The sequence below is a fragment of the Chiroxiphia lanceolata genome, chromosome 4 (genome assembly GCF_009829145.1).
Source record: "Chiroxiphia lanceolata isolate bChiLan1 chromosome 4, bChiLan1.pri, whole genome shotgun sequence".
NCBI lineage: Eukaryota > Metazoa > Chordata > Aves > Passeriformes > Pipridae > Chiroxiphia > Chiroxiphia lanceolata.
Window position 1 is genome coordinate 33,556,975 of NC_045640.1, and position 24,536 is coordinate 33,581,510.

General features: G+C 37.0%; 1 protein-coding gene across 1 annotated transcript in view; it reads left to right on the plus strand.

Moving 5' to 3' along the window:
• SORBS2 (sorbin and SH3 domain containing 2) overlaps window positions 1-21,063 on the plus strand; it is a gene marked incomplete at its 5' end in the record, with an annotated part of 47,244 nt that extends 26,181 nt beyond the window's left edge. The window contains 10 exons of the mRNA XM_032686677.1: window positions 151-197; window positions 1,482-1,596; window positions 1,693-1,821; window positions 3,566-3,769; window positions 7,060-7,872; window positions 8,967-9,161; window positions 11,689-11,796; window positions 15,258-15,307; window positions 18,150-18,256; window positions 19,041-21,063. Coding sequence (XP_032542568.1) covers window positions 151-197; window positions 1,482-1,596; window positions 1,693-1,821; window positions 3,566-3,769; window positions 7,060-7,872; window positions 8,967-9,161; window positions 11,689-11,796; window positions 15,258-15,307; window positions 18,150-18,256; window positions 19,041-19,102 — 1,830 coding nt within the window. The remainder of the gene's footprint in view (window positions 1-150; window positions 198-1,481; window positions 1,597-1,692; window positions 1,822-3,565; window positions 3,770-7,059; window positions 7,873-8,966; window positions 9,162-11,688; window positions 11,797-15,257; window positions 15,308-18,149; window positions 18,257-19,040) is intronic.
• Between the last annotated feature and the right edge of the window lie 3,473 nt (window positions 21,064-24,536).

Genomic DNA, 24,536 nt, shown 5'->3' on the forward strand with positions numbered 1-24,536 from the left:
AAGCCATATATTTAATTGCCTATTTCTGCAAGAACCACTGTAAAGCACATCCTTTTCACTTTGAGTCTTGGTCACCTTTTTAAAAGTTGAAACATGTTTATCATATAGTAATACTACCTGAATGTATTAATCACTTTGCCTGCTTTTCAGAAACTGCCAGCTAGAGCTGTATATGACTTTAAAGCTCAGACTTCTAAGTAAGTACTAGACTTTTGTTCATTTAAGAATTCATGATTCAGGCAAACTCTTTCTGGAACTTGTAGCAGCTTAACTGATGTTTAAGCCAGTTTCAACAGCAAATGCCATGGAAATGAGGACCCTGCTTGCACAGGTAGTCCCTGCATTAGCACACTGTGTGAGAAGTTATGTTGTAATAAAAATGTCTTAAATTATTATATCCTCCATTGTATCTGTTAGAACACATGAATGGCTGTGCATCTTCAGCACAGGTCCTGAGGGTCACACACTGAATGCTTTTTGTTTGTTGTAAATTCTATTCAGGTTACACAAGGTAAAGTGCTTACAATACTGTCACAGTTATAAAAATTCTGTATAATGCTTCAACACCTTCCTGTCTGTCTTAACATACACAGGCTCTCTGCAGGATGTAAGAAGTCCCATACCAAGACAACAGTGGTCCATAAGAAAGACAAGATCAGGAACCACTAATTTAGGATATGAGAGAGTTGAAGTAGAGTGCGTGTATTTCATTTCTGCTGTTGTTCCAATGATCCAGGGCATTTAAACGATATTCAGATATGGCCCAACATTGACACTAGAATCACATTAGCTGTGTCTGGGAGAAAACTCAGAACCTGAATTATCCGAACAGCAGCTTAGCTGTTGAAAAGCCAAATGGATGATGCAGCAAAGATCTCCCAGGCCAGGATCTGAAAATATTTTTAGTGATTTCAGTTATTCCCCTTTTTTGGTATTCAACATCAAACATATCACAGGCTCTGAATATCAGAAATGGTGAGAGCATGATCCTGTGTTCTTCAGGCTTCTGAGTTGTCTTGAAAGAAAAATGTTTAGAGCAGAAGCACACCATGCTCTGCTATGAAAAGGTAGTGATAGGCCATAGAGACATGGGATATACTTTCTGGTTTTCCCTACTGATTTCATAAAGAACATCCCTCTGATGCCTGTCATAAAAGCAGTACTTAAACAGGTGATCCAGAAGACATCATACTTGCATGCAGACGCTATACTAAGTGCTCTGGTAGTAACTAGCAATACTTCCTTGGAATCAAAGTGTAAAACAGGCCTGTATAACTTACAGGTACTAAATGTAAAGCTATAAATGTGAATCACTTGATTTTTATATGGTATGATCAACTGGTAAATGAACATAGCCATGATTTCTTCAAATGTTTGTTACATTCTGTTTCAGTTCCAAACTGTAAAGATCTCAGGAACTATGCAGGTAGAAGAATTAAATGTAAAGCTATAAACATCTGATATAAATAAATTTGTTACAGAGAGCTGTCCTTTAAGAAAGGAGATACTGTCTATATCCTCAGGAAGATTGATCAAAACTGGTATGAGGGTGAGCACCATGGAAGAGTTGGAATATTCCCTATTTCTTATGTTGAGGTTTGTTTTCTGTTTTAATTCCTTTAATTAATTTGGGTAATAAGTCCACAAACCACATGAAAATGATGAAAATCTGTGGGTTTTCTTTTTCCTTAGAAACTTTCTCCTCCAGAAAAAGCACAGCCTGCCAGGCCACCTCCCCCTGCACAGATTGGAGAGATTGGAGAAGCTGTTGCCAAATACAATTTCAGTGCAGACACAAATGTGGAGTTATCACTTAGAAAGGTACAGTTTAGAACTATCTTCCATCAAAACACCATGAAAGTGTCTACTGCTATACCAAATCAATACTGTGCTTTGGTGCACTCAGCATTCATAATTTGCCATGCACAAAGCAATGTCATGGTAAGAGACTACTAACATAATAGCTTGTTGGCTAGCAGTCTTTCTCAGCTACCTGAAAATAGCATAAATGTGTTGTGCATGTAAATTGGATTGTGGTAGATTAGCATATGCAATCATCTGTTAACTGACCATGTAAATATCAAGTTTTCTCTTTAATTATCCATTCCTTTTTTTTAATAATTATTCCTAGCTGTCACTATTATTATGAATTTAGAATAAATAGAAAATTACAGAAGATAAAAGATACAGAAAAAAGGCTTAGAGATTTTTTTTGTGAACGTGTCAGTTCTTGCAAATATTTCATTTAATAACAATCTGCTTTTTATAACATTTTATTGCCATTCCTATGCACATCCTGGTAGTTATATTGTATTGCACGTAAGCAAAATAACTGTTTAATTTCTGAAGTTTGTGAGGCACTGGAATATCACCACTATAGAGAAACTTTATTATTGCAGATATTAAATACTCACGTGTAAGTAGTATGTACTTCTTATCCACTGGGAAGTTCTGCCTCATACATTAGGGTTTTTTAAAGAATTAGAGTTCATAAAAGCTTTTCAGTGGCTTGTTTTTCTTTTGAAATAAAAGTAAGAATATGGTTAGTTGTTGCTGACCTAGAGCTTAATCCAGCATTACTGAAAATAATGAGTGTTTTTTACTCATTAGAAATTAGTAAATGTCAAAGAGGTCTAAAAAACAATCAGGAATAGGAACTTATAGAAATTATGGGTTGAGGGTAATTTAGTGATTTATTTCTTTTTAAAATTACCTTTCATGTTTATTGTGGTGGTCATAATCTTGACAGCCAAATCTGGGGTTTTTTTAAAAAGTGAACTTGCACTGGTTTTCTTTTGTTCCATCTCACTAAAGATAGTTTTAGTGAATTCCACCTGTCAGCTACAGAAACAAAATTAAAGAAACCCAAGAGAATGCAAAATTAATAGGGAAGGATTTGTTACGAAAAGGCACGTGATAAAAAACACATCATGTGAAACAAAGAAGGGGGTAGCTCATGAAGTTCACTACAGAGAAAGGCTGAGTAGAAAGCTGATGTTTTCCATTTCAATTGCTGAGCTCTCTAAAACCGGTAACTGAGCCACTGCCCAGGAAAAGCCCTTCTTTCTCTCATATTTCCCATGGACTCACTTTTTAGCTTTCTACCTCCACTTATTTCAGTTTTACTGATAACAAAGCACTTGCATGGGTTTTATTGTTTAACTTTTAGCACTTGGAAGGAAAAATGGGCATAACAGTCACTGTTACATATTATAGTTAGGGTGTTAGCTGGTAGTTTTGCTAGGAATTAAAATGAGTTATGCTCCAAAGAAAAGTGTTAATGTTATTCTCCCAACCGAAAGTAGGAGACTACATGAGATTCCCTATGATAAAAGAATAGCATTTTAGTCCATGACTAGCCCCTCATTTTGCTGGAATTTTGCTGGTAGTTTTATACGTGGTTATTATAAATGGGAGTAGAAATGTGGAAATGGAGATGATGCTCAAGACTGATGGGAAACTGCACTGCAGGGAAAATGATACTATGCGTTAAAATAATACCTGCTATTCACAAAATATACTTACAGTGTATGTGCTGATAACTCATTTTCATAATGCATTTCAGGGAGACAGAGTAATTCTTCTCAAGCGAGTTGATCAAAACTGGTATGAAGGTAAAATACCAGGAACCAACAGACAAGGCATCTTCCCTGTTTCCTATGTAGAAGTCATCAAAAAGAATGCATCAAAAAGTGTTGATGACTATCCTGATCCTCCGATCCCCCAAAGCTATTCTAGTGACAGAATACACCACTTAAGTTCAACTAAGGTAAGGATTTTTTTTTCTTTGCTGTCACCCCTAGAGTGGGTTTAAAAGGACTTGTAATTTTTTTTTAATACAATACATAACTTAGGCATTAAACATAGTATATTTTCTTTCCTGCATAGGTAGAATTGCATTACTGTCTTATTAATAAAGTATTTTAATAGCCAAGTGTGTGTCTTACATTCTGCCAGGATTTATGGTCTTTTCTTCATTAGCTATTATGTTACTGAGAGTAGGGCTAGGCAAAATTTAGGCAGAAAAATCAAGTCAACAGAAAAAAATTATTCGGGAATCTTAGCAAGAATTTGAGCATTAAGTATATATATAGTAGACTTTTCCTAGTGCAGTGTGAAGACATTCCCATAAAACAGCTGTACTAAAAGCCTACGGTCACATAAGCATGCAGGACACAGCTTGCCAAGATCAGTTCTGTGCCTTTCAAAGTCAAAAAAATTATTAGTGATTCTGTACTAAAACCTTCCTCCTTTCGCCATTTACAGTCAACAAGGAGGCTGTTGTTACATTCTTTGAGGTGGGACAACAGTGACAGTATTGTTTCATTTAGGAGTAACGTGATTGTCATCACATTGTCAATGAATTTGGATTCAGACCTTTAAAGTTTTAATTTTTCACACCAAATGTGTGTCATAGGTTCTGAATTGTTTTCCTTCCTAGTCTAGATAACCACCACAAGTTGTACTACAGAATGTTGCAGAGAGATTCTTGTGTTACTGTTTGTCATTCACTTGTGAGATTTCACAGTCACCTGTGCAGGGAGCATAACATCTTTGGCAGTGACAGAAACTAAGACAGTTTCTGCATACAAACTGTGATTAGCATTAACATAGTATTGATGATTTTGAAAGCTCAAGATGGAAAATTTTCTAAATCTTCCTCTTTACCTTTGTTCTTTTTCTCTTCAGCATTGGGCAGTGGGTTTTGTGTGTAATTATAAACATCTTATCCTGCTATTAATCTCTGTTTCAGTTGATTTTGTCCCCTTTTCTACTTTCCTATATTTGAATACTGGCGCTCATTTACATGCTTCAACTTTGAAGTAAGTTCCACACTTATTTACAACTTTGGAGTTGTAAAAAGCTACCAGAAATGTCATTTATAGGCAACAGTCACCTCTGAAAATATTGCTTATGACTAAACAATATTAGCTGGTTTGGGACAGTTGCTAGAACAGGTCTCTTCTGGTTTTCCAGAACATCTCACAACAGAGAACTAGATCCTCTCTCTTCCTTTCCAACAAAACTGTTGAAGTAGCATAAAATTCTGTACCTGCCAGCTGAGGTATTGATAAGCTAGGGCCCCTTATTGTTATAGGAACCCAGAGGTACCTGAGGGCAAATCGAGAGTAGGAGGCAGCTTAGGTGCTCCATATTCCAGAGATGTCTCTCTGTGTTCAGAGGTGCTTCTCCCCGTTTTCTACAGAGCAGGCTTGTCTCTAAGGTGTCCTGCAGCTAAAGCTGGTGTTTGTGTAACCCGCATAACCCTTGTTGAGCACAGGTGATGCTTTAGAGCATTTATATCCATATTACAAAACCATGCTGCCACTATTATTTAGTTATTACTAAATTAGTTCTGTACGGGACTAAGTTGGAAGAAGCCTTCCTTGTAACATGCCATCATTGGGTTCTAGCAGAAGTTTAAAAAAAACCTCCAAGCTTCTACTGAAACTCTTAGACAGACGTCTTGTTTCTGAATTAAACTGTATTCAGAAATGGCAATACCATGTAAGAAGACATGTTGTTCCTGACTACCTAGAAGAACTACAGGAGCCCTGAAGGTGTTCTGGAGTTCACTACACTTACTGATACCACTTTTCCTATTCCTTTGGAGTTTCTTACCACATATTACTAGATTGCTAGAGCAATTGCACTGAAGTTCTCTGGCCTAATGGCAATAAAATAAATAAGCAATACAAGTCAGGAGCAAGTTTTGCTGTCCTTGGCTTTGCCTGGTCCATCTGTATCTTTAGATCTAGTGCAGCTTGTAGCCATGGGAAACTAAAAAATGGCAATGTCTCTTCTGCGTTATTGTTGACCTTAATACCATATGTTAGAGGCCCTTGTTTGAGAGGAAAGATGAGGGAAAGAGACTGAGTATTGCTTGTAACAGCCTAGCTCTGTTTTAGCAGGCTGTGTTGTATCAGTCTATACTGTTTACTTACTGTAACTTACTGTTACAGTTACAACTCTGTAACAAAGGTTGTCTAACTATAAAATAAAGCTATTTGCCTCAAGAAAACTCAAGCAGAAGGTAAGTAAATTAACCTTCCTATTCTGCCACATTAATTTAGACTTTTGAAATAGCACATTAATACTTAAAGTCTCCAGTAGTCCAGATAAGTTGGAGATTACATCTAATTATTCTGGATAGTTGTAACAACAAGATAAAAATATTTTTCACTCAGTTTTAATTTTGAGGGTTAATAGTAACAAAACTGCATTTTCAGTATTTACTGAAGCAATGGATATCTACTGATGCTGTGTACGTATGACTCACCAGTCTCTCATTCTTAGAAAAGGACGTTTCTTTTACCAGAAGGATACTTCAATCAATATTGTGTAAAGATACTCAAAATATACTGCTGCATACTGTGCTGTCACTATTTTAAAAGCATTGTTGACTGCCTACATTCAGTTTGAATCGAATGTACCTTTCACAAATGTTGATGTCATTTTTGAACTAAGGTTACTTTTGAAAAAAAAATGCATTGTAGCTGTTCATGCCTTAATAAAAGTATGCAATATATTAAAGATGTTTCTTAAACATTTACCTGGAAGTATTAAGAAAAAGTAGAAGTATTAAATTTGAATAATTGGAAATCACCTCAGTTTTTATACTTTAAAAGAAATACTTAATGACACCTGAAATGTACTTCTGCAAGTGCTATTCTCAAAATAATAGTAATAGTTCGGGGAAAATTTTGTTAATATTAATTGTATGATTTAATAACCTGTGACAGGATCACTAACAGAGCACCATAAATAACATAACTTTAGCAGATCAAATGCAAGTTGCCTTCATGAATGTAATGATTCAGTTCTGTCTTAATGCCTGACATTTATGCCTCAAGCCAAAACCTGATACAGTTTCATGTTTCAAATGTCTTTCCTGCTGTTCTGATTCATGTAGTAGTGATTTCAGACACCCATGGTCACTGAAATTGTACCCTGTAATCCAGATGATCACACAGACATTTTTCTTTTTCAGTTTACATATATCCTAATTCTCTGTCATACTTATTTATTTGAGTTCCCATGTTGTTCTTATTTTTGAAGTTGCCTTCCCAAGCACTGTCCCCACTTTCCAGACAGCTTTCCTCCTCTTGGTCACACATTGATCAAAAGATTCTCCAGGCTGCCACTAGTGACTTGTTTTCAAGGACTGTTGGTGTTTCGCCTTCAAGCACATGCAACTTAACTTCTCCATCAGTTCCAGACAGTTTTCTTTGTGACTTAGAAGAACTCAATTCTTTGGCATTGTCAACCTCTCAAACTGTAGCAATATCCCCAGGTAATAGCATTCACCAAGTTAAGGATGGTCATGTTATTCCAAATACAGAAGTGTCTCTCAGCTCTTCTACAGCTCTTCCTCTGTCCTTTCTTGTATCTACCTCTGTATCATCTTCAGCCAGCTCATCTCATGACGTAGCATATAAGCATGTCAGCAACAATACCAAATCAGGAAAAGATAAAGACTTGAGAGGTATAATTGACCCTTTAGTTATTGAAGTACCTAGAGACTTGTTAGATACTACAAGAGAAGGTGAACCTGTTGGCGCTATCCGTAACATCCCTTCACCGTATGAAGGTGGTTCCATGTCCAGAGTGCTAGCTACAAATGCTGAAAATGAAGAGGAAATCTTTACTGCAGATCTGTCACTTAATATAGAGGATCAGTCAAAGCCTCAAGAGGATCAGTCAAAGCCTCAAGAATCAGATTTCTACGGAGGAGAACAAGACACAACAGAAGAACTGACAAGACTCTATATAGAGGAGGATCTGGTACATGACAGTTTAGAATTCCCAGTAGCAAGTGGAGGAGGTTCTATGGATTATTATGAAGGATACAATTCACCAAATATTGATAAGGTATTTTAATTTCTGAAATACCTGGGTTCTCTATTCAGATAACTTATTATAAATATTCTCTGCCTTTTCTTATATTTACATGTTTGTATCGTGCACAGGCACAGCTTTATGCAATTGCATTTGATAAAATTTGAGCTCTGAGCAACCTGGTCTGGTGGAAGGTATCTCAGCCCATGGCAGGGAGGTTGGAACTAGACATTAAGGTCCCTTTGAACCCAAACCATTCTATGATTAAAAATTGTCAGTGTTAAGGGATAGTCCCTTCTCAGAAGCAAGCATATGCACTGCTGTAAATTCTGTAGTGTATCAGTTGTGCTGGTCCTTCTGTCCTTGGTGGTTGCCATTGAGCTTCTGATGTAAAAAGCCAGTGAACGATTTTCCTCACTGTCCCATTACATGCTGCCCCTTTTGAGCCAGAAGGCCCCAGTTCTCCAGAGGGAGGGACATGCCTCCTGCAGAGACCCTGCGGTTTGTGCTTCACATGTGTCACTTCACCAGCTGATATATTTATAGCAGGCTCTGTTACGAGAACATGACTAATAATAACGGATCAGATTATGTTTGGCAGTTAGACAAATGCTTCCTCCTGAAACCCTCCCCAGTTCCTCTTTGGGACAGCACATCACTGAACTATCCCAAATGTGTGCTGGCCATTAAATGCCACAATACCACTATTTGTGTGGTTTCTAGGCAAAGTTTTAGAACAGACTTTTTTTCTGTCCAGCACTTCAACAGACTGTTCAGGCAGTTGCTTTGGCTGTCAACATGCAAATCAGATGCTTAAGGCAGTATGTTTTTGGCCAAGTGTAAAACTAGTTAATTAGAAAGATTTTGCAGGCTACCTCTACCCTTATTTGACCTTAAAAACACAGGAGAAAAATGTAAGAATAGAGGTGAAATCCATGGCCACAAATGGCAACATTTTTGTGATTTCTGAGAAAAGAAATCTCTTCCAGAAATGTAGACTGACTAATAATAAAATTAGCATGACATTTGTGATTGTTCAGATTAGTTACATGTCTCCTTATTGAGCATTCGACATCCTTTACAGCTGGTTTTATAGCACAACTTCTCATTTTTCTTAAACATTTAAGCCAGCTCTACTTTTTGTGGGAACATCAGAAGACTCTGATTCTCCTTTCAACCTTTCTTCTAATCTTCCACTTCACTCTGCCAAGGCACCTACTTTGCACTCCGTTCCTACAACATACCTGTCTGTTGCTTCCCTCCCACCTCCCCTCCTCTCTAAACCGTTACATCAGCAGGAGAAAGACTCACCACAGTTAAAGGTAACTGCACCTCTTGATTATGGATTGTTGCAAATCTTCATGTATATTAAATAACTGCAAGGCTAACACCGAGTTTGATCTTTTCAGATGTACTGTTTTGTTTACTAATATTAAATAACATAACACATGGAGTATTAAAATAAGCCTTCTTCAAATGAAACAAGGTAAAACTGTAACTATTATGATACAATGAAATGGCTTAAGGAGATACCACTGACAGGGAAGCAGAAAGCTTCAACTCAATTTCCAGTCAATACCAGGACAACAGAGTAACTCATTTAATTGAACGGAACAGAATTGTATTCAAGTATGCAGAAACTAGGTAACATTTGTGTTTGTGTTTTCAATTTCAAGCCAATGCCTGGAAGAACAGACATAAATTTCACAGTAAAGCATCACTGCAGAGTCATGTTCTAAATACCAATTCTGTTAGTCAAGGACTGGACAAAGATTATTCCCTCTTCAGGATTACAGCTTGTATCAATCAGCATTGCAGCTCTGTGGCAGAAATATGAAAACTGAAGAGTTGCTCTAGGTAGACAGAGTTAATTTCCAGTGCTGACTTCCAGGGAATTCATTTGCTCATGAAAAGGTGAAAATGTCATGCAAAAAGAAACTATCCTAGAAGGACAGACATCATGGACTTAAGGAAATCTTAAGATCCACCAGATCTGTTGGGATTTTTTGGATATAGGGGAGACATAAGGCTTCTTTCCTGGGCATGAATCTGTCATGGGCTTAGGTACATTCCACCTCAAAGAAAGAGTAAAACAGAGTACTGCACTTGTTTTTGCAACTTTTAATAATTTATCAGTTGGCGCAGTGCTTTTGATGCTTTTGTGTAGCCTAAGGAGCAAAATTCAGAAAATTCCTCACCTACACTGAAATTCTTTTTAGGTGACCCTCATATTCTCTGCTCTTGTTTGAGCAAGGTATGTTAATCCCAGCTGAAAATAAACAGAAGGAATATCTGGTTTGAGAGTTAAAATATCTGCCCCAGGGAACCTCCTAGGCAGTGTATTGCTCTTAAATGGACAAGGCAGGAGGCAAGACATTAATTAACCAGGGGGGATGATTCCATCTTACAGACACAAGAGCCCAAGTACCCAGAAGAACGGAAGGTCTGAGGTCTTGTTAGAGAGTTCTCAGTCTTAATTATTGTTTTCAAACCATTTCAAATCTGGATTATTTTTTAAATCTCGGGAACAGATTCCTTTATAAACTTAATCAGTATATACTTACCAATTTGAAAATTTTCAAAATTATTAGATGCACTCTTAGCAATGACAGATTTTTTTGTACAGTATTTCTAAAATGAGATAAATCTTTTCCTCTCAAGGGTAGACAAACTTTTTTCAGCAGTCAACACTGACTACATCGCCAGGATAGAGAGTTGGATTAAAATAAGTGGAAGCAGGTTTTGGCTGGCATCATTTCTTGCTGCTTAGTCGCCAGGCTGGGCTTGAGAAAACAGGACAGTTCCTATCCTCTTCTCTTTATGCATGTTGCCCATCATTAAGGTCTGCTCTCTACTGACACAGTAGAAAGAACATGAGATGTTTTGAGGACTCAAATTTCATAAGTGAAGGGAGGTTCTTCAGAGAGTTCTTGAAGCTGTATACTGATAATTTTGTAATTTTTGTTAATGTAAAAATGCATGCGTATACATACATATATGTGTGTACATAAATATATTTGGAATGTGGCTCAAATCTAAAGCATGACCAGGGATTTGGACAGTGGAATACAAGGAGCTATGGGTGGGAAATGTCACTTTGCACCATGTTGGTGGGAGGGTGTCCTCCAAAAGAAGAATTCTGAAATTATGTCCCAAGGAGAAATGCTGACATTTTTCTAGCTCCTTGGTCTCTCTTGGTATCCTTTTTTTTTGTTGTTGTTGTTACTGGTGTTGTTATTCACCCCTCTCCTAAGAGGAGGCTGTTTTTCTATCTTGTCACACTCTACTGACAAACAGTCACAAATACCAAAGAAGAGATTTTCAGTATCATCACTCCACTCCCCTCACATTCCCCTCAGCTCACCCCTGCCCCTGAAAATTCACATTTGCTGAACACACGCCCCTTAAGAACTGAATTCTGACAAATATTTTTCTGATTTATAGTGATGCTAACAAAACGAAGATATTTTCTTGAAGTACATTCCACCAAGTATTTACTTGCTTTCTCAATGCAAATTTAAGGGAAGCGTTCTGTTTAACAGCAAGGAATTACAACACTTGTTGTATACTGTTGAGCTTTTCTGTGTTACCAACTGAGCTGTTTCAGGGGTACACCTGGAATAACTGTTACATGTAAGGGCATGTGCCAGAGCAGCAAAACTTGGAAAACAGATACAGTGGCAACAATAGAAATACTGTGTACTAATAGTACTTATTTCTACCTGTAACTCATTGCTTTTTGTTATCAAGAAAAGCACGTTGGATTTGCATGTATGAATGAAGGAACAAAAATCCCATGATGCTTCATTCTTAAACTCTCACTTGACACAGTTTTTGTGGTTCTTCTAGGCTAATTTAAAGAGAGAGAGATTTGTTATGGGTAAACCTCCTCGTAGCCCAGTGATGACTAAGAGATCCTGCAGCTCACCTGTAAGAGGTCACAGCTATTCACACAGGGTATGGTACTGGATGCCCAGTGTGCAATAACAGCATTTCCATGGACAAGGAGCTCAGTGTCTAGCAGTATTTTGCTTTTGCCCAAGTGTCTCAGTACTATCAATATGCTCTGTTTTCTTCCTGTTGTGCTTCTGTGCTATGTCTGAGTAAAGGCAACAGGTCTGTGTGTGCCAAAACTCATTATATAAATCCATTAGTGTATTGTATCTCTGCAGTACTGCATGGTATTTCCAGTGCTACTAGATGTAAGAGATCAAAGCTCTTTATATTTAGTCTGGCTTTATTAAAATTACTCCTCTCTTTTAAAGCATTTCTAGTTTATTAAAATTACGGCTTCCAAGAGTAAAAAATTTATACTCATTGCATGTATATGGACTGAATTCTTAGGTTTGAATCCATGTCCTTATTTTTCAAAATGCTTTTTTGCTGTGGTATGATGTTCACTCAATACTGTTCTCTTTATCCAAGCAGTGTCATTCCAGCCTTTTATACCCTTTAGCCTTTCCCTTCCTATCTGTAACGTAACTGTAACATTTTTACCTAGCTAGAAAGTCAGGTTGTTCAGAGTTTGCATGGACTTTCCTCAAAAAGGTGATCTGCACTATGGAAAGGAAAAAAAAACCTCACACAACCTAAAATATTGTGAGAATGAGAATTTATGGGTTATATTTTACTTTCATTTTAGGACTGAATTATTCTCTGCATTGGTTTCTTAACATATGGCTCTTAAAGCAGTTAATAGGATGAACTGTTTTCCACACTGTTCCTGCTGATTTTAGGTGATCATCTTTCTGGTGGCTCCCTTTTTAAAATTTGAATTTTAGTTTAAGATATGTAGGTTTGTGTAACTTTCAAAGCTTGGCTTTTTGGCAAGCCTATGTTTACTACCAGGTATGAAGGGACAGTGCTTTCCTCATCAGTGAAGAAAGACGGTTCAATCATAGATAGGAAGGCCAGGATTCTTGTAGTAGTGGACCAACACCATCTCATAGAAAGTCCAACTAGGAGTGAGATCCATAAAAAAGGGATTAAGCCCTATATTAATTTTGCATGTTCCTCCAGATTAATGACATGTAACCAGTATGTTAAGAGAAGTGTATTGGTCAATGTGTAATGTATTTATTACTTTAATTCCAAAACTACAAGAGCACAAATCATGCACCTAATTTGCATGCTCAGGACTGTACAGAACTATTATATGCAAGGGCGTATTAATCATGCATGAAATCAGGGATACAACCGGGACCATTGACTTGATTGCACACTTAATGTTTTTGGGATTAGATGCTGGAGTATTTTCCAGGAAACAGGATATTCTAGTAAACTGAGGAGTAGTTGAAAACTAGAAACAGTCTTTGCAACAGTCCCCTATCTAGGTAATGTAACTGTATATGGGAATGAGAGCTTAGGGAAAGAAAAAACAGGGAGAAAGCTTCTGGGTGTCGGCTGGGGTATTATTGTGGAATGCATTCAAATAGCGAGTGAGCTCCAAGGTCCCCCTCTTCAGACATACCACCATTAACTTCACCCTATTTTCACAAGATTGTAATTTTGTCAAAGTTTTCTCAGTGGCAATAACATACAGTTGAAAATCTTTAGTCACCTTGATTTTTATTATCTGTTTCTACAGTAGTTAATTCATTTTATGAAGCATATGCAGAAAAAGAAGATAATACTGACCTACCCAGTTTCTTCCTGTCTTGGTATTGTGTTCAAAGCATTGTATCATTTGTAGCATTCTTTAGGATATTGACTTTCATTTTAGGAAAAATCCTTAACCTTAGTTGAGTTCTTTTGCATCTCTGACTATCTGTGGCAGTCAGCTCAGTTACAGACCTGATGAAAGATTAGCAGAAAATAAGGTCAGATTCCAGTCTAAATACAAAGCATTCTGCCAGATGGACTATTTTCTTCTCGTTTGATGAGCCAGCCATTGAAAGAGGTTTACTAAGAACTGTTTAATTTACAATCTTTACTGTTGGATTCTTTGGTAAAAATTACACAACTTTTTGTACACCGGCAGAGGAGAGTTATATGAGGGAGAGAAGACAGTAAAGAGTATAGAAAATTCTTTTTTTTTACTTTGAAAACCTCTTTCCCACTTAGCATTCAATAATACAAATTAAAAGTCTGTAACCCTCCTGCTTGCATCTTTAGGAACCTTTTAAAAGTTACACTCCATAGACTGTAAAGATAAAGTGTAGACTGTTCACAGTACTTTCTGCATGTACACATACAAACTGATGAAAAGAAATTTAACTTCTTTAATGTCTTCTGGAGATGTTGAGAGGGAAAAGGGAGAAAAACAAACAAACAAAAACCAAACTACATAGAGTGTTCTTCTATTCAGTTCCTTTTATCAGACTCTGGGCTGTTTACTGCTGCCTTCTCTCATCTATCATCTTCAAGAGTGAACTGAAATAAGCAAATCAAGAGAGAATCATGGGGCAATAAGACAAATTCCATGGCTTAAAGATCGGGTTACAGTTTGCTCAATTCATGAAAGAAAGTGCTACGAAAAATATTTGATATCCACACTTCTAAAACAGATATGGTTCCCAGACTTGTCTCTACATCATGACCTTAAGGCATCCTCAGTCATCAGCAAATCTGATCCCCGCTCACATCAAGAGCTTTCCCAAGCACCTGCTCCTGTGTTGTTTCTGGCCCCAGCCAGATTCTGATCAGTATAAGTCAATGACTTTCTGAGCAGGATATGGTTTCTGTAGGAGGTTTATATTTTTCATTTCCATTGCATCCAGATTTATTGAATATTAGTGGTGGGTAATGCTCCATTAAGAAGGGACATAGTTCCTTTCATAAAGCTTTGCACTGGAAATACAAACTACTTTTTCTGCTGAAGTAAAAGTGTTAATTGTTATTTTCACACAATTAAATGTATTTTTTTTTGTTCTTCGACTCCCAACAGCCTGCATGGCTTGAGATGAAACAGAAGTAATTAAAGCATAGCATGTTATGCCTGCCAAGTTAGTACTCTGTGTGTGTGTAATGTAAATTGGTATGGTTTTTGTCTATCAATATTCTGGATTTTGCCATTAAGTATAGAAGATTTTTTTCCGCTTATCTAAAAATATACTTCACGCAAAGAATGTATGATGTTCAGCCATTGCATCTGATTTTTCTAATGTTATTTCTGTTTCACAGTGAAGAGGCTGAAGGGTTCTATTCCAACTTTATACTGTACTATAAATAGAATGGACTGATAAAGTTCACAGTTTGTTTAGTTGTTATTATGGCCTCCAAAAATCAGATCTTTAAACCTGCCAAGATTTAGTTGTTTGTCATGTCTCTTAGGAATTTATTGGAGGGGGAACAGAATGGGCCGTTGTTTTACACAAGGTAGAATATGAACTCTTGAGCAACTGTGTGTCACACCCCTATCCAATTATTTGGACCTTAAACTGCAAATCTTTATTACATTTCAAATCATTTCATTTCAGCCACAGCGCCCTGTGCTTTCTCATGAAAACATACACAGTGGGGGGGAACCGTAAGTATACTTATTGTCTATTAAACCAAAACCTAGCATTTAAGCAATAGCCAGCACATCATCAGATAATTTGTTAACTTGCCAAGTACAATTATGAAGAGATTTCAGAGATTATTTACAAAAAAATGCATGAGGTAGGAAAATATTGAAGAAGGTCTCAGAGGGCAAAGACTTAATTGTTTCATTTACATCAAATGCAGACAGACATGACAACTTACAGTTTCCCATCATCTATACTTAAAAGGAGTAATAATTTTGTAAAAGTAAAATTTGACTCTTCTTTATTCTCTCCATTTTTACATCTCAGCAGAATGACAGTTTAAGATTTAACATTGATTCAACTCATCTGCTTTACTGACTTGAAGCAAATTATTCAGAAACAGTTCTGGATGTGAATAGAGAAAAACAAAAAAAACCTCGATATGTTGATCACAGGATCACAGGCTCACACTTTTTGGTGTGATTTACAAGTGCAATTCAAATATGAGATACAGGAAAGTGTTTCTGAAAACTGAAGAAGAACCTAGATCTCAAGTCCTATTTTCACAAACAGTTTAAATGCTTGGGATACTTCAGTGCTGACTGTTAAAATGCAAGTTCAGTGCAAGATTGTTTCAAGATATTTTTTTTTCCTCAAGTCTTGCATTTGAGTCCTGTTTCAAGGATCATTGAAACCAGGAGCCATTCTTCCTCTAGCATCAGAGCACTTCAGCATATGCTACAGTTAGATAATTTCTCAAAAATGTAGCTAAGGCTTAACATCTAAAAATATTTTAAAGTTTACCTATTAGTCACTTGAAGACAGAAGAGAGTGGCAAAAAGTTACCAAACAGCTATGCCACAGGTAATACATAATTAAAATAGGATGTTTTAGTTTTAATCTCACTGAAACTACAAGCTCCTGTTGGTATTGTTGAACATACTGAAGCACCTAACTCAGTTTTGTAAGCAATAATTTTCTATTTCATTTTGTTCGATATTGTTTAAGTAGTTCATGACTGAAGTTATTTATTCCTAAAAGTAAAAATAGAAATATATTTAAATTGCCAACCAACCATTCTTTGCTTTGAATATGTATTCTGTCAGTGTTGTTAATGATAGTAGAGTTTTCATACTTAAGAAAGTCTTAGATTAGCACAGAGAGAATGAAATTAATACACTGGAGTTATTAAAATGGATTATCTGGAAATTACTAAAATTCAATTTCAAAAGTACAAAGAGTGCTAATTGGGACATCCTTGTTACTGTACTTGAGTAAGTAATTGGCTTGAATCCTATTCATGATACATTACACCTGCAATTCCTGTCCCCTTGAAAGCTGCATTTAATAATTTTTTGGAATATCATCATAGCTCTGCTTTCCTGGAATGATGATAAGCATAACAGAAACTGTTATTGCCACTTAGGTTTTTGCACAGATTGTTGTTACTCCTGCTGCACAAATTACCAGAGGTAATTGCTTAAACAACCAGTTTTGTTCCATTTTGTTAGTGTGATTAAAATATAAAAATAGACTTTTCAGACTTGGGGAGATAACTGCCAGTCACGAGATATTAAGTTAAAATCTTTATTTTCTTGGAACAGTATCTTCATTTTTTGTCCAAAGCAGCAATGTGAAAAATAAGTGTAGTTTAGTCGAGAAGACTATCATTAAACTAAACCTAGCACCACTCTATATGTAGGATTTTCAAGTTGGACTTTCAGGAACATCAATTTTTTACTAAAATAAACATCTCATTTAAGCCATGAAAACTGCTGGAATGATACAGAGCTAAATGAAATACTCAGTACCAACACATCAACTGGCAAGCTATTTTGTTTTTATTGGGGGAAGTGTAATGGCATTAAGGTTTAAAACTCAGTGAACTGTTGTTAAGAGGGAAGGAATGGATATGATTACGTTTTGCTTCAGTATTTTGAAATGAAAACTATTTCCTTTGTACAATTTCTGCAGTTGTACCCTGCTTCTTTATATGCAGTCAGTCATTAAAAAAAGCAGATTCTGACTCTGCAGGACTCAGGGGCTTATGCAGCAACCTTTCTGTGGGCTGTCAGCCCACGTGCCTTCAGTTCCCCCTAGTGAGAGTTTATTGCCATTCTTTCAATTCAAAAACCTCAATTAAAAGCTGTCAAGGAATCTCACACCTCTTTCCATTTATCCACTAACATCTGCAAACTGCAGCTCCTGGCCGGGGTGGAGACACAGGTCGGTGTCTGAATACTGTTTGAGTTTCCATGTGTTTGTCTCCTGATTTGATTCAAACCTCTTTAACCAGGGAACAGGTTACCCCTGTATGTTTCCAAATAGCGATTATGCTCCACCTTCTCCATAGAGGAGGGCACCACTTTTATATCAGAGCAAAGGTTTGCCACACCACTTGCAGCTGAGGAGCTCAGGGAGGTCCCTCAGTTACAGTGACAGTGTGTGTGAACTGCTGTCCTGGGCACCCTCCTCCACAGACACCTCACTTGTGCTGGTGGTACTTGCTTCAGAGCTGATCATGGAGGGTTACAGTGCCAATACGTCTGTAGGCTCCCCTCCAGTAGTCCTCAGTTTAGGTGACTCAACTATAAAATAATGCTAAAAAAATAAATCTATTTTCAAAGCCACTGGTCGAGGAGCAAACCCAGTCTTTAGTGTCGGATCTTTCCAATGATTTTTTTTTTTAAATTTACTGTAAATTCTTAACTCTCAAGTCCATCAAGCAAAATAAATCCTTTTCCCGTCTATTAGCAAGAAGTGTTACTTGTTAGTTAATGTAGTAAAGCCAGCTCCTTTACTTCAGCAAAGGTGCAAGGAACTCTTACTTCTTTTTAAAATGCATCATTTGTCCTATTTAAGGTTTCAGGCTCTATATAACTATACTCCTAGGAATGAAGATGAATTGGAGCTCAGAGAGGGAGATGTCATTGATGTGATGGAAAAATGTGATGATGGATGGTTTGTGGGTATGTTTTAATTTGATTGCTTTTTTTCTTTTTTTTCCCCCCCCTAACCTTTGCTACCCTCTTTGTTTAGTGTCTTTTAAACGACTTAATTTTTGTTATTCAGTGTAATAAACCTAAACCTGGCTTTATCAGGAGAAATCCCAACCAAAATCCACTGAAATTAGTGGGTGATTTTGTCCTTTCATCTTTTGAAGTTGGTGGACACAAATTGACACGTCTGCAGTTTGTTGTACAGCATTGTTGTCATTTGTGACACAAAATGGCCTATGTGTTACTGTTCTTTTCATAAAGACCAGGTAATTTAAATCTTACTCACATGAATACATCTAAAGAATTGACTACTTGTGAGAACCAAGTATTACTGAACAAACAAAGATTTCATAACCAGGCCTAGATAAAGTAGCTTAATTATTTCATAAACGCTCATATACATGTAGCTAAATCATCTGACTAGTCCTTTGCGTTTAAAAAAATTCAAATTATTTAAATAGACTTGATGTTGTTGAAATTAAATTATTTCTGTGTACCAAGAATTTTAGAACAGCTTTTAATCAAGACCTAACGATTTAATCAAATATGCCTCTTCATTTGCTTGTCACTTCCTGCATTTATACTTCGTTAAAACTCACAACTCACAAATGAAATTAAAAATATTTTTTTGAAGTTATAAGAAACTGTAGATATTTCTGTTTGTGCAATATTAAACCTAAAAATTTTAAGCCCATGCTTACATAGTGAATTTCTGTTGTTATTCCCATCTTTCATTTATTGCTTCTAATTTCAGGAACCTCAAGAAGAACCAAATTCTTTGGTACTTTCCCTGGAAACTATGTCAAGAGGCTGTGAAATTTTTTTTTCTACTTATTTATGCTGCATCTCTGCAACACATCTGCATAAAGCTGCTAGAAAACATGCTACGCTGGCCTTCTGTTTTCTTGCTTGCAGTCTCAAATAGAGGCCATCTAGTTCATCCTCATCCCATCCCACCCGCCAAACCGTTCCAGCAGTATTACAGCAACGACCACAGAGTGAATAACTAAGCTTTTCTGAGACAAGAGGAATCATTTCAGCATTTAAACACTCCCTGCTTTAAAGTCTTTTTATGTGAAACACAATAGGAAAAGCCTGATGACAGGTACACAGAGGAATTGCCATGGGGGTGGGGGGAAGGGGGGAAAAACTATGCTTGGTTAGAACATTTGTGGTACTACCGTGAAGTCTGGTGGGATTTTTTCAGCATGCATGTAATACAGGGGAAAGTTGCTGTTTACTATTTTTTAAAAAATTGTTTGAGTTTCCACATTCTTACTAGCTTGGCAGCATTTTTTGCTTCCACTTGCTGTATCACGGGTTTGCCTATTGTACTGGTTTACAATGTATGACAAACTATAATATAGGTTGTTTGCCTGCACTTGTATGCTGTAACATATGCACAGTGATTGTAAAATCTCAAGCAAGCATAGTGAAAAATGGAAGAACTGCAAGTGTTCTGAACGGGTGCAATGGTATTGGCTAAATCTTTTTTTTTCCCCTAACAAACCTGTAGTGTTTTCTGTTAAAAGGTGAGAAGTGAAAAAGGCAATAAGACTTGGGAAAGAGGATTTAAGGAAGAGACAGACAGTGGTATAAGCATAGACAATAATAACCTGCTACTGATGTCTGATACTAAATGGTTGCAATCAAAATGTTGTGATAGTAAGCAACATGAAATGTGAGAGGTTAGTGTTTTTACATATCAGGAATTTTAATAAGCAGAAAGTAAACAGTGTTAGTGCAATGAGTTGTTGGGTTTGGGGTTTTTTTTCCTAACATAGCCACCGGAAAAATATTCACAAGTATCATGTACTGATTTACTTCACTATATTTGTATATATATATTAATGAAACCCAAGTTACACATTCTTTTTAGGAATTTAGACAGAAAAAAAAAGTCACAAGTATTAAAACTGATACATTTTAGAGGTGTTTTTTTTTGTTTTTTTTTCCTGAACGAAACAAAGTATTTGAATACATACATTTTCCATAAGCAAAGGTAAGCATAAAATTAGCAAATAAAATTAAGGCACAGGATGATAATGGCTATGGCTTTATAAAAATAAAAATTCAGATTTGGTTTCTTCAGCACCTTATAGATGGCAAAAGCTTCTGCTGCATTTCTCATGGGTAAAGGATCGAAATTATCAAAATGTATGTAGTCTCTGTAGCATTTTGTACATATGTTTGCTTTTTTGTACAGAGCCATTTGGTTGTTGATTTTTAAAAAAAATAAGTTCCTTATTTGATCTTTGCCCTCTTTACATACAGAACATTTCAATGCATTTTTCTTTTCTTGCTCTGTTTACCATAAGTACATCTGGATAGTGCAATTCTGTAAGATAGCATTTTATGCAAAATTTTATTAATTAAAATATGGTTTACCAGCCAAATCTAAATGTACATATGTCTTTATTACTGAGAAATGTCATTAAGACAAAGGTAAAGAAACATCTTTGTGCAGCATACCTTTATTATTGCAGATTTCATGGCAAAAGCTTTATATTCAAAGGCTTTCAATTTTAAACTAGATCTGCATGCAGCTTTGCTGTGAAATTAATACCTATCTTTGATGCCATTTATGATTGAAGACTTAAATATCTGTTGCCTGTGATATTTAAAAAGTACTGTTTCTACTCTGTATCTGATTTTAGAAAAATGCAGGTTTTTCATACCTGACTTTCAGGTAACTGACTTTGAATTCCTACAAGCAAAAGGTCTCTGTGGTTTTTTTTTTCTTGAATAGACTTCTAATAAATTTTGCTTGGAGTACACAACTGTTTCCCCCATCATTTCTCAAAATACATGTAATATATTACTTAAGTATTGCAAAGTGCTTAACTCTTCAAGCTTGTATGCAAATAGTTTCTCCTTGTATTTTTTTTTCACCCCACCATCAAGCATACACCAGTTATATATATGGGCAACTAGCATTGGCCTCAGGGCTCTCAGTTGGTCCACTTCTATGTCATTATCCCCAAGGCAGCTTGAGTGCAAAAGCATCATTATGGACTTTCTGCATGGCGTGTGATAATTTGAGATAATTCTTCTGTTGCCAGAACAACCCTTCACTCCAGAAGCACAAAGGTAAAATACACAATGGTAACCCATTATGTTAAACTCATTATGCCTGGTGAAAGTTCTAATCCTTCAACAAAAGCAAAACAAGAACTCCCATGTAAAGTGACAGCATAGGAACAAGATTTAAGGAAAACACTGATATTGGGGGAACTTCTTACACTTGGAATATCCGTCCGTCAAGGAACAATTGTCAAAAAAACCCCTCAAGAGGCAAAATATGCAAGCAGCAGCTTCTAGGGATTGTAGGGGGGGAGGAAGGGTGGTGTGGTGTTGTTTGGGGTTTGTTGTGGTTTTTTTTTCACTGACTGGTAACACAGTTACTGCCAGTGCCTCAGAGTAGCTCTTTGGTCCTGCTTCCCCACGCCACACTGGCTGCCCTTGCCAGGCCGTCCCCTCCAAAATGCTGTGTGTGGTGTGTTTCTACCACTGACGAATCCAGTACAACAGCAACCTGCATTTGGGCAGGAATAACCCATTTCCTTGAGTCCAATTCATGCTCAGTTTTGTCTTTACGATTGCTGGGCTGGAAAATGGAAAACAGTCAACACCTCTAAATAAATTGTAAGCGTGTAGCTGAAAGTGGGACTGCTGTTAAAACTCCAGCAGGAACTCCTTCATCAGTATAAGAAGCGTCAATGTTGAGAGCGCTTTCAATCTGGACGAGGCCTAATTTAGTATCACTGAAGTAAATGTGTTCTTCGTATGCTAAGTTTGCTTAAAGTCACCACATGCATCTCCTCTTGCAGCCTGACAAGCAAATACAGGAATACACAATCAAACATTGTGTGGTTTGTCCTTTCTGTTTGCTAGGTGACCCAGTGTGGGCTTCAGGACATCACTGAAGTACTGCTTTGTGTCAATACTTGTGAGAATTGTCAGAAATAGGAAGTACTGTGCTTTAATAGCCTTTTTTCTATAAAAACTAGGCTAATAACACCTGCTGGTTAGTGTAGTCTCACTAATATAAATAATTTCTAGGTAGTTAAGGGTCTGAGCGTTTAAGGGGTAAAATAGAATCCTCTGCTAATTGCAAAAAGTGGATCAAAAAAGCAAAAATATAGGCCATTGCAGTGAAAATAGCAAGTCATTGACACTTAAGGAAAAGAATGCAGTTGATGTTTAAATCAAAAAGTAGAGAAATATTTAAGTTATATCCACACAAACCAAGTATATTCAATTCTACTGTGTCTGCTGAAATCCCAGCTACACTATTTAAGGAACAAACTGAAGGATTTTTGAGTTTCCTTGTATAGGCCCTTATAAACTCATGAAGGAGACCCTACAGGACTAGGTGGTACTTTGTCCTTAAGGCCAGAGGAAGAGAGACCTGGGGAATTAGAGGCCAGCCAGTTTAATATTTAGGAAGAGACCAGAATAAATGAATTAAAAGTCTCAGATATTCACAGATTTTTTTTGGAAAATTAGAGATCAAACCAATTTCCTTTTCTCTTGTCAGCCCATGTAGCCTGCATCTTAATTTCTATTAGGATTTTTTTTTTTTATGCTATGACTTAGCAGCTGTGCTAGCAGACTAAGACAAGTCAGTGCCAGTCCAATAAAATGAAGTCTGTTACAGAGCTGTGCTACATAACAGATGAATAGGTAACAAAACCACAGCATCCCTAAAAACCAGTTTGTCTCAGTCCCTACTCTGCAGTGAGCTGTGTATTTGCTGTTGAGGTAAAGGCTTCTTAAAACAAGAAAGCCCATAACATACCAACGAGCCAGGGAGACTAATGCATGAGCAGTTCAGGGTAGTGATCTATGTCTCAAACTAAGCAAAGGGTCACCCTAGCAGGTCTCACATTCTGTCACCCACACCAAAGCAAAGCATGTTGTCATTCTGCAATGTCTGGCATTTACTAGTTGCCTTTTAAATGCTGATATACAGAACCAGGACAGGAACACGAGGTGCTTCCTGTGCATTTGAAAAAGCAGTGCGTGAGCCCATGGGGAAGCTGGAAACATGAAGTCAGTAGCTCTAGAAGGACCTTAGGTCATTGCTAAGTATAATCCCTTACAGCATTAATAGTTACACGGTGAAATCCTGCCTTCGCTCCAGTTAACAGCAAACTCCTTTGAAGTCAACAGATCCCACAGCAGTGCTAACAGTTTCTGTGTTAGCTTGAAACTAAAGTTGCACAAGAGAGAAGCCCTGAGCCAACTGAATGTCCAGTTTGGGTTGGTTTTGTTATATTGAAAAGTATGAGTGCAGGCAGAGAGCAGAAACTACTTCTTTAACTGCTCCCATGACAGAGCAGAGCAGATAGTTCCATTCTCTAGTACCTAACTGGCAAGTGCTGGTTGGTTACACTGTGCACCTGCACCTGGGACTCCCAGCTCCTGTTTCATTTGCATCAGTGCAAATCCCGTATGTAATGTATTAAGAATTATATCTTTGAGTATTTAACTTCTGTTTCCTCAGGGTTCACAAAGGAGCAAAGTTTTGTGGTAAGAGACTATCTTACATTTCCAGAAAGTAGAAAGCATTCTCACTAAAATAGCTTTAATGCCTATAACAACTATCCTATAGCAATTTTTTAAGCAGCCTTTGTATAGTGACATCACAGTTAATTACAGATCAGGAGCACAGAGGGTTCCGCTACAGCAGGATGACATTACATCACAAGTGACACCAGGGTAGGGGAGGGAAGTGTTGACTGACAACCAGAAACGCGTTGCTAGGTTTATCCTCAGTACAGACACTCACATCTCAACAATTTATCTTTCCTGCTGCCAACACAAATAACAAACTTGGAAGCCATTATTTCATCACCCACATAAACGAATAGCAAAGTAATCCTCCTACATTTTCCATTCATCAGATAAATCAGTAAACCACTTTAAAAACATCCCAAGAATAATGTAATTATTTATTTCTACCAGTGAAGAATTACCAGAGAGTTACGCACAGTGACTCTTTATACTCCCCTCAGAAAAGGAGGGGATTCACCTTTCTGTCACGAGCCACTGTTTCCCTTTGCAAGAGGGTCCTGTATTCATGTGTGTCCACTTTAGGTGCAGAGTTCTAGCTCCAAGTGACTGGAACGGTAGTTTGCTATTTAAATAGCAATACTTTTTGGCTGTCTTACATTAAAATAAAATGGAGTAATTTTATTTCAAGACTTTCTACAAGTGCCACTTAAGAACCAAAGATATAGACTGC